The sequence below is a fragment of the Ctenopharyngodon idella genome, chromosome 10 (genome assembly GCF_019924925.1).
Source record: "Ctenopharyngodon idella isolate HZGC_01 chromosome 10, HZGC01, whole genome shotgun sequence".
Classification (NCBI taxonomy): domain Eukaryota; kingdom Metazoa; phylum Chordata; class Actinopteri; order Cypriniformes; family Xenocyprididae; genus Ctenopharyngodon; species Ctenopharyngodon idella.
Window position 1 is genome coordinate 6,991,347 of NC_067229.1, and position 14,722 is coordinate 7,006,068.

A 14,722-nucleotide genomic window follows, 5' to 3' on the forward strand; every position below is an offset into this window, starting at 1 on the left:
TGAAGTGCATAATCACCTGTTTTCATGCATTAGAATTCTCCATTGTTGACAGATGCATTCTGTCAGATTGTACAAGCCAGAACCAGCATAATTTTAACTCCCAGGTCGCTCTCAGGTATGATGGGATGATCTGTGCCATCTACCAGACTGCCCAGAAAACATACATCAAAGCTGCTGCTTTTGACATTTAAGAATGATTTCTGCATTCTCCTGTTGTGACCTTGACTAGTGCAATATATTGTAACATCCTTGTAATTTCCTATTAGATTGTATTATAATGGTGGGGGAAAACATGAGATTAATGTGTATGAATCAGTTTATGATTAGAGAGTAAGATGCTTTTTTTCTTGCATTTTAATAAGATAGTCTGATGTATAACATGACCACATGTGATGTCTGTCATGTGCTGCGATTCATTTTTGTGGCTCTTACCACATGCTGCCCTCTCATTTAGTGAGAGGTGAATGTTATCTCTAGATAAAGATTGGACGGATCGTACCTGTTTGTTAATCTGGATTGGCCTTCTGTTCACTTGTCTTTCTGTTGTCTGAGTCTTATTGCTCTTTGTTTGTTGTCTCTCTCTCTCCCCCACCCTTACCACTTTCTGCTCTTTTGTTGCAGGTGGATGCGAGTACAACCTGCAGAATGAACCCTCTCAGTGCGCTTGGCATCGATCGGACCAGCCTGATGCGGGAGAGCCTCCGCGTTCATGGAGGGATGGTTTATCCACCGGGAATTCGGACCCTGCCGACAGAAAAGGGCTATGTTGGTGACAGGATCCCTGACTTGCTCTACAAACCAGATGTGTCTCTCGACAGCAGAAAGACCACAAACAGTTATGTTGGACTTTATAAAAGTTCCCCACCTGGGATTCAGAAGCCACTGATTGTGCCGGGGACTGGTGCAGATGCTTTAGGGTTGGACAGACGGGTCGTACCAGGAGATAAGCCCCCAGAACTGAGTCTCAATGGTGGTAGCAGCTATCTGCGGGTTCCCTGGATGAGTCCTTACCATGAAGCTGGAATGTACTCTTTCTTAGACTCCAGTAAATACACTGCTTTGAACATGTATAAAGCATCAATCCTGTCACAACCACCACCTTACCTTCCTCAACATCTGGCCTACCAGTCTCTATGTGCAGGAGCAGGAGGCAGTGCAGCTGGTACAGAGCGCTTGTTTTACATGCCCCCCTATCCCCCTGCACCTATATCTTCGCCCCTTGCTCCTCCTCTCAGGATCCCCACTGCAACTGTTGCCCCTACTGCACTGTCACCTATGATGCACCACCAGGACAAAACAATACAGAGTATTGGTCCAAGAATTCACCATGAGCCCTCAGCATTTGGGCAGCAGACATTACATCAGCAGACCCAGCCCCACCACCAGTCACCTAGTGACAGGCAACACAACAGCAGTGGAAACAGTGGCAGCAACAGCAAGTCTGCTCGGACCCCATCCAGCAAAAACACAAGCAGCACTAGCAGCAATGTTAGCAGCAGTAGCAGCGTTGGTGTTAGCAGTAGCGCCAGTTCCATAGTCTCAGTAGACTCATGTCATTCCCATGTAATGCAACCGCCCCGCCCTACACCACGCCCCCCTCAGCCACCTGCAGCCCCTCCACCCCCTCCTCCACCTCTTGTGGATAGCACTATGGAGTTCCAGAAGCCTCTGTATAAGAGTCCTTCCTCATCCTCATCATCATCACCATCAGTTACTCACCCTATCTACATTAACAGCATGTCCCAAGAGCTTCGCTCTTCAATTCGTCCGACAAGCCAGAAGCCTAAAGCCAAAGAGGCAACCATGGAGTCCAGAGGTATGGGGAATGAAAGAAAGGGCAGCAGCTCACCTGTTAAGACCTCTTCTGAGAAACCACCTCAACAGGGGCCTATTACCAAAGACCCAGCAGACAAGCCTTTAGACCTGTCTGCCAAAATCATTGACTTTGAAGGACCTACCAATGGGTACCCCCCAAAACTAGAGGCCTTAGCCAAGCTTGGCTATTCCCCCACTGCCCGTTATGGACTTCCCCCAAACAGGGAGCTTTTAAAAGAAACTCTTTCACCGTCATCCTCTGCTGTTAGCACTTCTTCTAAAACTCCAGAAAGGCCTGAGATAATTAGCACTTTACCCTCTTCCTGGGTAGTGCCAAGTCCTACCCAGACAATCAGCTCTGAGGCTAGTCAAAACAAAGGCTCCAGCATCATCAAGAACAAGAATCTTGAACATGTGGTGCCACAGTTAAGAAGTTCCTCTTGTCCCAGAATTGATGACCAAAACAATGGCTCAAACCCAAGTTCTGCACCTATTGTCATGACTGCAGCATCTCGGCCATCATCTGTCTCACCTTCTCCCAAGATTAATGGTGAATGGCCAAAGTCAGTTCCCACCCCACCAGAAAAGACCCCAACTAATAACCATGGTGGCAGCCACCCCACAGCTACAAAGCCCTCAAAGACACTTAAAAAAAATGAATCTCCTGACATTGGCTTCAAGCCCCAGCAATCACATTTAGAGAATGGACATGCTCCAAGTCACCTCTACATGCCTCAGGGTGAAACTTATCTTCCTCCGAGCTTAGCATATTCTAGCAGATATCTCTCATACCCAGTACCTGAGAGTCTTTCCCTTTCCCACTTGCAGTTGTCAGGAAAAGGGCCAGTGTACCCTCATCCAGTTCTGCTGGGCCCTAACAGTCTGTATTCAGCACGTTTGCCACCCAAGCCTGGCATTCCATATGGAATCCCACCCAGTCATGGAGAATATCTGACCTACCATGACTCACAAGAGATGGTCCATCCACTAATGTCTCCCCACCTGCCCCTAGACCACAAAGTTACTGAGCGTCTGGAACTGAGGTCCAGACCCCTGGACAAGCCTTGGCACCACGACGAGGCTCCGTACAAACGCCAGAGCATTACTGACACAGACCCAGGCTACAAATCTGAAAGGGAGTCAGAAAGGCAAGAAATTTTGGGCTCAAAATCTCAGAGCAAGCCTCACACAGTGAATAAAGAGGAGATTGTCTGCATCGACCTGGTCCAAGATGACACAGATGGCAGTCCAGAGCCAGACAAACATAGTGCCATCGATGTCAAATGCAAAGAGCCAGCTAAGCCAGTCGGCAGTGGGACAGGGATGGGAAATGAAAGTGGCAGTAATTCTGAGGGTAGAGAGCCAGAGCTCATGCAGATCTTGCGCTCCGGCCAGCCTGCCGTATCCTGGCCAACTGATTCAGAGCGACGGGCAGAGGTATGCAGTCCACCTCGCCCACAGGAGCAGTCTGACTCTCCTGTGCACAGCCAGACTGAAGAAAGCTCCTCTGAGCATAGCCCACTACCTGACATGTTGGAAGAGCAGACACTACGCTGTGCCAGAACCTCCGGCGAAAGGGCTCGAGGTGATGGTGCTGAATTCAAAGTTGATCGGCTCCATGCTAATCGACAATATGTGGACTTGGGCAAGGATGGACCAGAAGACACAGAATCTCATGAGGATGAGGAGGAAGGACATGGATTGTCTAAAAGCAAGAGATCCAGCTTGGCCAAGAGAATAGCCAACTCCTCAGGCTATGTTGGCGACCGCTTCAAGTGCGTCACCACTGAGCTGTATGCAGACTCCAGCAAATTGAGCCGGGAACAGCGAGCATTGCAGGTCAGTTACACAATTTTGTATGTTGGTTAGGATGAATAGGGAAGTTTGTGCAATTATGGAGCATGTCACGTGTCATTGTCACATTTTCTGTTTGAGAATCATTCAGGTCATGTAAGAGTGCTATAATTTGAGAACACCTCACATTTTCTGTTCCCTGGTCAACTCTTCAAGGACCACTAGCTGTCATTGAATTAGATAAAGTTTCCCAGCCATCCTGAGATTTACAGCTACACTTATACAAAAATAGCTCAATGACCTCAGTTTCGGCTTTGAACGAACACTTGTATCTAACTTCCACACTCGGTTATATTGAACGCCTTGCTAATTACAGATCTCTGTAACCCACTCTCCCTCTCCTGCTCTCTCTTTCTAGCAGTTTTTGGGCCCCTGCTGTGAATCTGTCAAACAGGCTTTAATGGCAGCAGTTCTACAGTTAGCGTGAGAGAACTTGTGTTTGTACAAGAACGCACACGCTCAAGTGTGTGGTTCAGTCAGAATCTGAAAGGGTTAACACAAAGTGCCGTCTGTGGCTGTTTTGCCCAGTCGTGCGGAAGCTCAGCTGCCAAATGTTTGTGTGTGTGTGTGTGTGTGTGCGCGCGTGCATGCCGTGGCCTTGCTAGCACATAATGCTGCAGGCAACTGTTAACCTGCAGGTGAGCTCTGGAGACCAGTGTGTGAGTGTGTGTGGGGCATACCCAAACATAATCACACACCCTTTCCTACAGGCTTCCATCTTGCACTCCTTTCCTCTTTACACACGCACACAAAAACATGCACACCCCTAGGCCCCCAATAGCCATGTGCATGGTGGCAGCCCTCCCAGCTTAAGTGAAATCCGGCCCATTCTTTCCTGATGGGGAAGATTAGAGTTCTTACCAGCAGCAGCGAGCAGAGCGCTCGCCGACTGGCAGAGTCATTAGCGCACACACACATAGCCGCGCAGCGGAGGGAGAGTAAGGGAGAGGCTGATGGAAGACAATGCCCTAATTTCAGATAGCCCACACAATTTGGATAGTCTTTTTAAATAAGCCCAGCATTTTCTGTGTATTTCCACATGTCCTTTTGAAGTTTGTATGATTTTAAACATCAGCTTTCAAAGCCATAGCATTCTCAGATATGTCCTGAATTCCCCCATACTTTTTTTGTGTAATGGTAAGTTAATGTTTGTTTGCAGATGTGTTAAATTTGTGTAAATATTCAATTCAAATCATTGAAAAAGATATTGAGCCCCATTCTGATTGCTTAGATGGAAGGATTATCACAAGAGGACAGTAATTTAAGTCAACCAGCTGCGTTTTGGGAGGTCAGTTCATTTTATTTTTAAACTACTAATCAGTTGAAATGAGTAACACTTAGTTTTGCGCCCACAGGCGGTTGTGAAGTTAGACTTTTTTTCTTCCTTTTCCTCCTATTTTAGGGGTCCTGAAAATTGCATGGTCAAATTTGAGTGTATCAGTGTACCTGTATCACTTAGCTTTTGTTATAAGTTATTGATATGCATTTTCTGCATTTACTCTAATGCACTTTAGCTCCTGTTCTACTCTCACTGCAAATTTATTTTATGCAAGTCTTATTCTGTTTTTTTTTTTTTTTTTTTTCCCTCTATTTTTGTTGTACTGGAGCACATGAGAGACAGGCTTTACAGCTGGTGCTCGTAACACTGGATCTGGTTTCACGATTGTGCTGTGTGTGTGTCTGTGTAGCGTGCGATGATGCGTTTCTCGGAGCTGGAGCTGAAAGAGAAGGAGGGGTGTGTGCCGTCTGCAGCGCCCGGACCGGGGAGAGAGCGGGAGAGAGAGAGGGAGCTGGCAGAGAGCCAGCGCGGAGCGGGAGACTGGGAACAGAGCCAGCCAAGCTCCAGGCCCTCCGCAGCCCTTTCGGCCCTCTCCGATCACACCGAGCAGCACAACGGTAAGGCATGCACACACACACAAGCAATCCTTCTCGCGCTGTCTCCCTCTCCAGCGCTCCCTTTTATTTTCTTTCTCTTTGCCGGCTATCTTTGTCTCACACTTTCCGTCTTTCTTGTAACGTCTGTCGTACACGCTGTCTCTAACTTTTGTCTTGCTTGCAGGCTGCCTTTTTTCATGGATTTCACTCATCCTCTCTCCTTTTGTCCTATCTCCTGAAATCTTCCGTAACCATCCCAGTTTTACAGACGCTTGCTCGTTCTTCACCCCTCCCTCAACCCTCTTACACTTCCTCCCCGTGTCACTAGGGACGGTCCCTGCACTGTGGCGCTCCATGCAACAGCGTTAAACCAGCGGAAGCGACGTGGTAAACATGGCTTCCACCACCGCCACCCTCAAACAGGAAGCGCACAAATAAACATGCACATGCTCTGACTCTCCATCTCTCTTTTTGTCCCTCTCTCTGTCTCTCTCTATGCTGTTTTGGCTCTTATTTTTTCCACTTGAGCTTTGGTAATGGCCTAATGCCATCAGATTTCCAAATCAACACTTTGCTGCTATGTGACCTCGCTCTCCCTGGTGGCTTTCACAGAGGCAAGGCGTTTCCTGTGCATGTGGGTCAGAGTGTGTGTGTGCGTGCGTGAACACTTGCATGTGTGTCAGCCACACAGACAATTAACAGCGCTCTGGATTACATAAACAGAGTGCGCTCAGCAGACCGGCAGTTCCTGTGAAACTCCAAGGGTGAAAATGCTAAAAAAAAAAAAAAAAAAACCTTCTACTGTAGTTTTAATGAGAGCTTTAATTTGATCACATCTGTCCAATACCATTCTATTCAACTATTGATACAGTTCAAGTAATTGATTTAAGAAACAATATTGATTATTTGACTTTGCGTGTCCTTTCTGGATGTTTCATGTCCTCCGTTCCTCTCTTGATTTTTATGCCCAGTCTGTCCTTCAACATCTCTCTCTCGCTCTCTCGGAATGGCCACGTTAACTCTCTCTGGGTGACGCGAACGATGTTACCATGGTGATCTGTTTTGGTGCAGAGTTGCTATGGTGCACACATTGCCATGAATTATGGGATGCATGTGGTGTTAGTCACATGCTTTGTGCGTGTCTGTGTGAGCCTGGGGCAGGGTGGGCTGCATTCTTACCCAGGCCAGTATAAAGGTTGCTCTGTTCGGCATCGAGAGCGTGATAATGAAGTCATTTTAGAAGTACAATTATGCACTATTGCATAATATTGTTAATTTGATAGATTTGTTTTATGTGTGATTTATAAGGTTTCGGCTAGCTGCGTAATTTGTATGTGCATGTTTTTTAGGACGTGTATGTGCCTCAATAATACGGTGGGAGTGTGTGTGTGTGTGTGTGTGTGTGTGTGTGTGTGTGTGTGTGTGTGTGTGTGTGTGTGTGTGTGTGTGAAAGCGAGAAGCGGGCGGTATAGAGCGTGAGCCCCTAGCGCCTGTCTTTGATCTGCGCTGCCGCTCTTAGCTGCCGGGAGACATTCTCAAGGAGCGCTTTTCACTGCCACACACAGAACGGGAGAAAGCAGGAGAGGGGGAGGAGAGTGCGAGGAGAGAGAGGAAGGGGGAGGGAGAGGAGACTTGAGCTGGGTTGCCGCTTGCGCTCTTGGCACGGATGTTTCGGGCTAATTTAAGCTTGCAGAGAGAGCAAGCAAGCGCGTCCCTGTTTGCCGTCTAGCTCCCCGTGTGGGATGGGTGTGGTGTAGTTAGCACAAACACGCAACTGTCCAGGGTGGGGGGGACGGGGTTGTTTTTCTGTAGTCTTTTCCTCTCTGTCCCTCACTGTCTGTGCTCTACTGGCCTGTCGTGCTTCTTTAGAACTCGAAAAAGGTCTTTCTTTGCAAACTGGTGACTAACGCATTTGTGTTTGTGTGGCTATGCAGGTGCGACACCAACATGTGCAAACAACAGAGTTCCCGTGCTCCAGCGGTGCGGCCCACCAGCTGACATCCCGCAGTCCCGCCGAGCGGAGGAGAAGAGAGCGAGGGATGTGAAAGGAGAGGAGGAGGGGTCTGTTGGCACGGCGACGAGCAGGAAACGTGCATTGGGTTTGGAGCAGAGCCAAGGCCACCCTGATTGCACGCACACTACAGAAGAAAGAGATGGAGAGAGACGGACGAGAGGAGAGGACGATAATGGCATAGCGGCGAAGAGAGCGAGACTGATTTCAGGTACACGTCTCGGCTGTCTGTCTCTCTAGTGTCCTTCACAATGTCTGTCCTCTTTTTCCATCTTTTCATCCTGTTCTTTCTGCCACCTTTGCAAACAGCAAGTAGTGGATGATCCACTCTGTCTTTGGCAACCTCTTGTCTCGCTATCTGACACGTCTCACTCTCTCTCCAGGGTTCAGTTGTTCTTTTCCCCTTTCCTTGGCTCGCTCCTGCTTTGATCCTTTCGCTGGTCTTTTCGATTCATCTTGATTTGTGTTTATTGCCATCACATGGTCCAGATAAACACAACTGCCAGGCGTTCTCTGCCCTACTCTTTCTTTGTGCTCAGTCTAAAGGGCGTTTTCCGACATCAAAACAATCTTTGTATAAACTCACATTGTTTAAACGTGTCCTAGAAAGCTTGTTTTTGTCAGCGAAACTAATGTGTCTGCATGTGAGTGTCTGTTCAGTTCTGTACTTTCATTTAAAAGCTATCAAACTTGTGGGTGTTTGTGTTCTAGGAGGAAACATCTCTATTAACAATTGTAAAACAATTCCTGCTCTAAGTGTGCAACCCTTGCGCATTAACACAAGTGGACAGTGCTAAATTCAGCTGTAAACAGGGAGCATTGCATTCTGGAGATGCATTATCCAATTCTGGAGATGCGTTGTGTTCCGACCAACAACTTCTAGTGGTTAGAGATGTATATGGCACATAGCATTTGTAGTGTACAGCGTAATGCTTCCTAAATGCAACCGCACATGATTCATATAACCACATAATTATTGTGCCAGAACAAGGGCTTTTAAACTAGTCCAATTTAAAAAAAAAAAAAAAAAGAAAAAGATCATACATTTACAAGACTTGGGATGCATTATCTGATATCCTCAGAACAAATTTGGACACAGTTTAGCACCTAAATATGTGTAGTCACAAAATCAGAACCTCCGCTTGTCTGAATTTAGGATGCATGTTAAATCCAGGTGTACACAGCAATTCGTCCCAGCTGACCACCTAAGATTGGATAATCCTATCCAGATGTTAATACAAGGTATAAACGGATTGCCTCTATCTGTCTCCACAGACGTGTGGCCGCAACCCTCAGAGCAGGAGGTGAAGAATCTGAAGGTGTGTATCGAGTTGACGGGTCTTCGGCTCAGTAAGCCCCGCCACCTCCATAATCTTCAGGAACTGTGGGATAGACAGGGGCAGCTCAACCATGACAGGCCGCAATTCGGAGCTCCTAACCTGGGTTTGCCTCCCACATCCAAATCCTCTCTTCCACAACTCCAAACTGCAAAGAGGGAAAAGCTTGACCCTTGCCCCTCAGAGATCCCAAGAGTCGCCCACGGTGTCCCTGCTGTGGATCGAAAGGTCAAAGCAAATGGATTTGAAGACAAGGGGGTGAAGAGGAAAGCAGAAGTGGAGAGAGGCTGGACTAAGGAACAGCTGGAATTCGCTGGATCCGACACAGGTACATCTTCCTATTCTGTCTCATTTAAATACATGGATGTAAGCGGAGAGGAGAGCATTCTGGGTAGAACAGAGAAGCCTATTGATGAAAATCTGTCCAGGACATTGTGTCAACAGGACCTTGGACATAAGATGGCTAGGGACAGCAGTGTAAATTGGTTTTGTCATCTGTTATCCTGTTTTATTTGCATGACTGAACGGTTTCCTCGTTTAACTGTTTGGTCAGAAACTGTTCAATCGTTCAGGTAGAGATGCTGATACAGGTCATATGCCCTATGCACCACAACCTACATACTATGCCCTACACCCTACAGATGGCTCACATACTATAACATATACCCTACATCCTACCTCCTACAAATTGTGCCTTAAACAATACATACTACAATCTATACCCTGCAAACTACATCCTATGCCTGGTATACCACACTCTATGACGTATTCCCTAAATACTATGCCCTACACCCTAAATAATATGGCCTACACCAGGGGTGTCAAATTTGAAGGGCTTTCGCACCGAACAGTTCTAGGAACTCAGTTATAGGAACTAGCCACTAGGATAGTTCCCCGAGAACTAATTTCTCCCCGGGCCATGTTCCTGGTTGCATTTGCACCGGAAATAGGAACTCTGAAGCAGCCAACAGCCGTCTTTAAGCACAACATTTACAAACGCTAAAAAAAAACGGTGGATGGAGGATGCCATAATCGGAGCTTTGTTTGTTGTTTCGTGATAACGGAGTTGGAATGTAAACGCATAATTTACGCAACTAAGAGACGGAATATTCCATGACAACTTTCAGTATTACATATCATCGGTACGGAGAAAAGAACAACCCTGCAGACAACATGTAAATGACGTTATCACTGCTTTCCATGTTCGTGAAGTAAATATGTTTACACAGCCGGGTGCCGGTGTTTGACATGCATTTGACCAATCAACGTCACTGATAGTTCCTATAGTGCTGGTTTAGATCCTACTCTGAAGTAGGAGCTAATTTAGTTTCCCCAAAAGAAGTTCCTAGAACTAAAATCGTTCCTAGTAGCGGTGCGAACACGACAAAGTCTGGGTACTATGAAATAGTTCTAGGAACTATGAAAAGGTTCCTCCGGTGCGAAAGCCCCTATACTATACCTTTCTAGACTATACAAACTACATCCTTTCACACTACATACTACGTTCTACATACAACACCCTGTTTCTTTCGAATGGCACATCTGTAAATGGTGCTCTAGGCAAAGACTAAGTCTCATTTAGTTATGCAGGTCAGAGAAGGACCCAGAAGGAGAGTACTGAACGGGGAGAGACAAGCAGTGTGAATGAATGAGACACAAAGATCGAGGGAGCGAAAGGCTGTTAGGAAGCAGAGAGAAAGGGTGGAAAAGGAGGACTGAAAGAGATGAAAAGAGGATACAGAGCACTGAGGGGAGAACCGAGGTGAAAGACGAGAGCGCGGCAGTAGAGAGACAGATTAGAGGAAAGCGGAGCACGTCGCCCTGTGTCTGTGGCTTTGGGATAGCAATAATGATTCTTGTTGATTGACAAGCCGCACTTGCACACGCTCACACGCACTCTCTCAGACACTTGCGTCCTTGTCGGTATAAAAGCATCGCCAAGAAAGCGCATGCCGCAGAGTAATGAGCCATGAGATTCCACAACTGTGCAAATAACAACGTGCGTGTGTGTGAGGCTGCCCGTCAGTATCTTGGCTGCTGGATATTGTGCTGGCGTTCTGTCAGGAGGATTAGAGAGCAGCAAGACGAGACTCTTTATCTCGCTATATCCCTCACTCTGTGCGTGTGTGTGAGAGATACATATGTATCTTGGTTTTACTCAAGCTGAGAGATGGTTTGCTAGTTAATGCATTATTGTCTGCGTGTGTATGTGTGTGTGCCCAGTTGCGTGCTAATGGGAGGCTAATATCCCCCAGATGTCCCTGTCAAAATCCGTCTCCCACCGCACACATACATACTCTCGCTCTTCAGTCGAGGGAATTCGTGCGCACACACAAGCTAATTTGTGTTGTCTATGACGAGGTGTGAGGGACAAGACATGCATGCCAGTGATGCACAACTCTCCGCTGTAAGCCCCAGGGTGTGTGTGTGCGTTTTTAGCACGCTGCTTTTGTTCTGTTGATTTTTAAAGGCATTAAGGTCTTTGCTCCCCTTTTGCTAATTGAGTGATTCAGTTAGGTTGCAAAGCACGCACACTTCTGTGCGTGTATGTGTGTGTGTGTGGGGTAGGTGCGGTGAATCCGGTCTCAAGGGTTCTCGGGGTAGGACTTTAATTAGCCTGTTGAAGGAGAGGAGCACTTTACGCAGGCTGGAACAGTTTGCCCATGAGGATGGGTTCTTGTGCGCATACGCACACACATACGAACAGTTGCACAGTTGGTGGTCTGCGTGTTGAAGGTTCTCTAAGGTGCTTTTGTCTCGGCCCAATATATTAGTTCCGCCAGTTTCATCTCCACCAAACTAAATCATTGCATTTCTAAGGGGACTGCTGATGTGAAGTGGATCTGACTTTGTGGTGAGGATGAGATTTACAAATGTACTGCTTGTGTAAATTTGCGCAATATATTGGTGATAGTAGTCAACTGATATGTTTTTCAGTTAGACATTATCTAGACAGTTTATGTTTGTACACAATTTCTAATGCCTATTTTAGACAATATTTACTCAATTCAGAAAAAAATGTAAAAATATAAAAATTAAAAAAAATCTAATCTTTTATTTCTAAGTGAAAGTAAAAACTTATTTTACACAATATATTTACTCAAAAAATTAACTGATTGGTGATCAAATTTTATATACAAATGTAAAAAACACTTTTACTCTATTTACTAAAAACAACACAAACAAATGGCAAGAATCAGGTTATGGACTTTTTTTGAAATTGCGAAATATCCAGTTAATTGTCTTTGCTGATGTATATTGGCGTTTAGCTAGTCGGTAGTGTGTTTTTGTTGGCTATGTGGTCTTCTGTCTTTGGCGTTCTTGCTTGCATACGTGAGAGAGATTTCCTCTGCGTGTTGGGGCTCTCATTGGCGCTCTGTCTGTGTGTGTGTGCGACTGAACGGGGAATATGATGAATAATGGAACAGATGTGGAGCGTGCTCGGTTTCTCTCCCTCTCTCGGCCTTGTGCTCACCCTTTCATCGTCTCTTTCCCTTGCTGCTGCATCTCTCACTCTCTATTCTTCCACTTTTACGTCCGTCCGTCATTTCTCCTTTTCTGTTCACTGTTGCTTCCCTTTTCATTTGATTTCCCTCTGTTATCTTGCTCTTCCTTTCATGTTTCTTCTCTTTTCCCTTCCGTCCTTCTCTGCCGGTTGATGCTATCGCTTAAACGTGCCTCTTTTGCTTGGGCTCTGGTCACGTGATGCAAAATAGAAAGCAGACGAAGGAAAGGGTGCATCAATTTTTCTAAATCCTTTCGTTCTCTGTCCATCCCTCGTAAGGCGGTCAGCCTGCTGCCGTTCATTCTCCTGCTGTCAGTCTGATTTACCTAACAAGACCTTAAGGAAGCTTCTGTCGGTTTGATCTGTGTGTGTTTTGCCCTTGATGAAATCGTAAATCCCAGATTTGTGTTCTTACCATTTTTTTTTTGTGTTGTTTCTTTCCTGTTACATTTGCAAGTTGAGGCTGATTTTATAAAAGCTCAAATTTGTGCAGTAATGTTTGTTTTGGTATGTGCTGAGGTTTATTTCAGAATTTACACTGAAAAGTTGGCTAATATATTTCTAGAATCCAAGGGCACAAAATTCTGCATTATTTTATTTAACACATTTGTGCTGTAATATTTATATTTTTTATCTTCCCACCCTTTGAATGTTCATTAAATGATTTTTTTTCTGATTTTTTTTTTCTTTTCATTCTACTTTAATGTTCTCAGCTAATTTTTATGCATTTTACCAAATGTTAACATTTTGCAGAATTATGTAGATTTTCCCAAATTGCACAAAATTGGCATGAACGTAGTATTAGTATTAACTCATTTAATCTCTCTCTTTCTCTCTAGCTATTCCTGTTCTCTCTGATGGATTTTGTGGTGATTCCATAAGGAAGTTTTCCTCTGCTATTCCTCCTCACCTTTCTGACAAACGGCAGCGATTCAAGGAGCACCGGAAGTCAGTGGGATCCTCCTCGCCCTCTCCGGACCCCGACAGCACCTTCCCATCTCGTTTGCGCCGCCACGGCGACCCTGAAAAGCCAAAGGGCAAGCGGCAGTGCAAGACCAAGCACCTCGGCCAACAGGAGCGCAGGATGCTGTTGCAGTCGACCAATGAGGAGTGTCCTGAACTCAGCCCCGCCCACCAACACAAGGTAAGCGCTGCTGCACATGTCGATGTAATGACAGAAGGTCGAGGTGCTCGTTTATCCGCACAAGAATGTCCTTTCTTTGTCTGTGTGTGCGAGACCAACCATGCTCTTTGCTTTGGCTCTCAACCCAAGCGTTCTCCCCAGGCTCAGCGAGGAACCATTTAAAAACGTGTCTCCAATCACAACAATGTTAATCATGCCAATTAGGGAAGCTTCGCGGCTCTCTGGGACGGCACAACGGACGCGGGAGGGGGTCATAGCGTGTGTGTTTAGAGTGCGGTTGCTTTGACCTCCTCTTGTGCTGAAAGGCAGACTCCCAGCGGAGAGACGCAACCGAGGGGGAGGGGAGAAGTGAAGGCCGGGTCGGAATTCTGGTCTCTTTCTCTCTCCGTCAAGGAAAATGATTCCCCAGTGAACACGCTGTGCATTCTTTAAATAACACAGCCTGCGTTCTCCCCGTTGCGATCTCGCACGCAGATGTAACGCACACACACTCATAGCCCAAGTTCTGCAGCCGAACACAAAAACACACACACACCTTGAGATCACATCGTTTACAGCAGACAAACGCACTCATCTGAAAATATTATGTAGGTGTTTACACAATACAGTGTGTGCGGGTTTACTTAACTTGCGAAGATAAATACATTTTCCAAATCATGACACTGGGGACATCCAGTATGTCCTCAATTGGGAAAATGACTCAAAGTTTAAATGTCTGGTGGTTTTCTTATATTTATATATTTATCTTTTTATATATATATATATATATATATATATATATATATATATATATATATATATATAAAAATGTATGTATATATACATTCATCTAATTCTTATTAATATTATAATACATTTTTAAACTTCTTATTTATATTTACATTATATATATTATTAACTTATTATATTTATAATATTGAATAAATAAATATTATTTTTATTATAGTAATATCATTATAAATATTTATTACGTAAATATTTATCAATAACATTTATATCATTTTTATAATTTTTTTTTATTCTTTATTCCTAAAATGTGTTTTTTAGGGGTCGGATTAGAGGTTGAGTTAATCTTGGTCTGTCTAATCTGTATGTTCTCATTCAGATGCCCAAGTAAATGTCAATGGTCATATTTTGAGACGCTCATTTTCTCTGTGCTGTTACGGCTCTGGCAGAGCTGT

The 14,722-nt window shown here is 45.3% G+C and overlaps 1 protein-coding gene across 3 annotated transcripts in view; it reads left to right on the top strand.

The window, feature by feature from the left end:
• Positions 1-14,722, top strand: part of bcor (BCL6 corepressor) — a 44,271-nt gene that overhangs the window by 8,882 nt on the left and 20,667 nt on the right. Inside the window, exons 3-8 of one of the 3 annotated variants that reach the window (XM_051910247.1) lie at positions 622-3,654; positions 4,901-4,957; positions 5,358-5,565; positions 7,479-7,766; positions 8,831-9,220; positions 13,237-13,541. In XM_051910247.1, the coding sequence (XP_051766207.1) occupies positions 622-3,654; positions 4,901-4,957; positions 5,358-5,565; positions 7,479-7,766; positions 8,831-9,220; positions 13,237-13,541 (4,281 nt within the window). The remainder of the gene's footprint in view (positions 1-621; positions 3,655-4,900; positions 4,958-5,357; positions 5,566-7,478; positions 7,767-8,830; positions 9,221-13,236; positions 13,542-14,722) is intronic. The other 2 variants (XM_051910249.1, XM_051910248.1) reach the window with 2 other exon arrangements.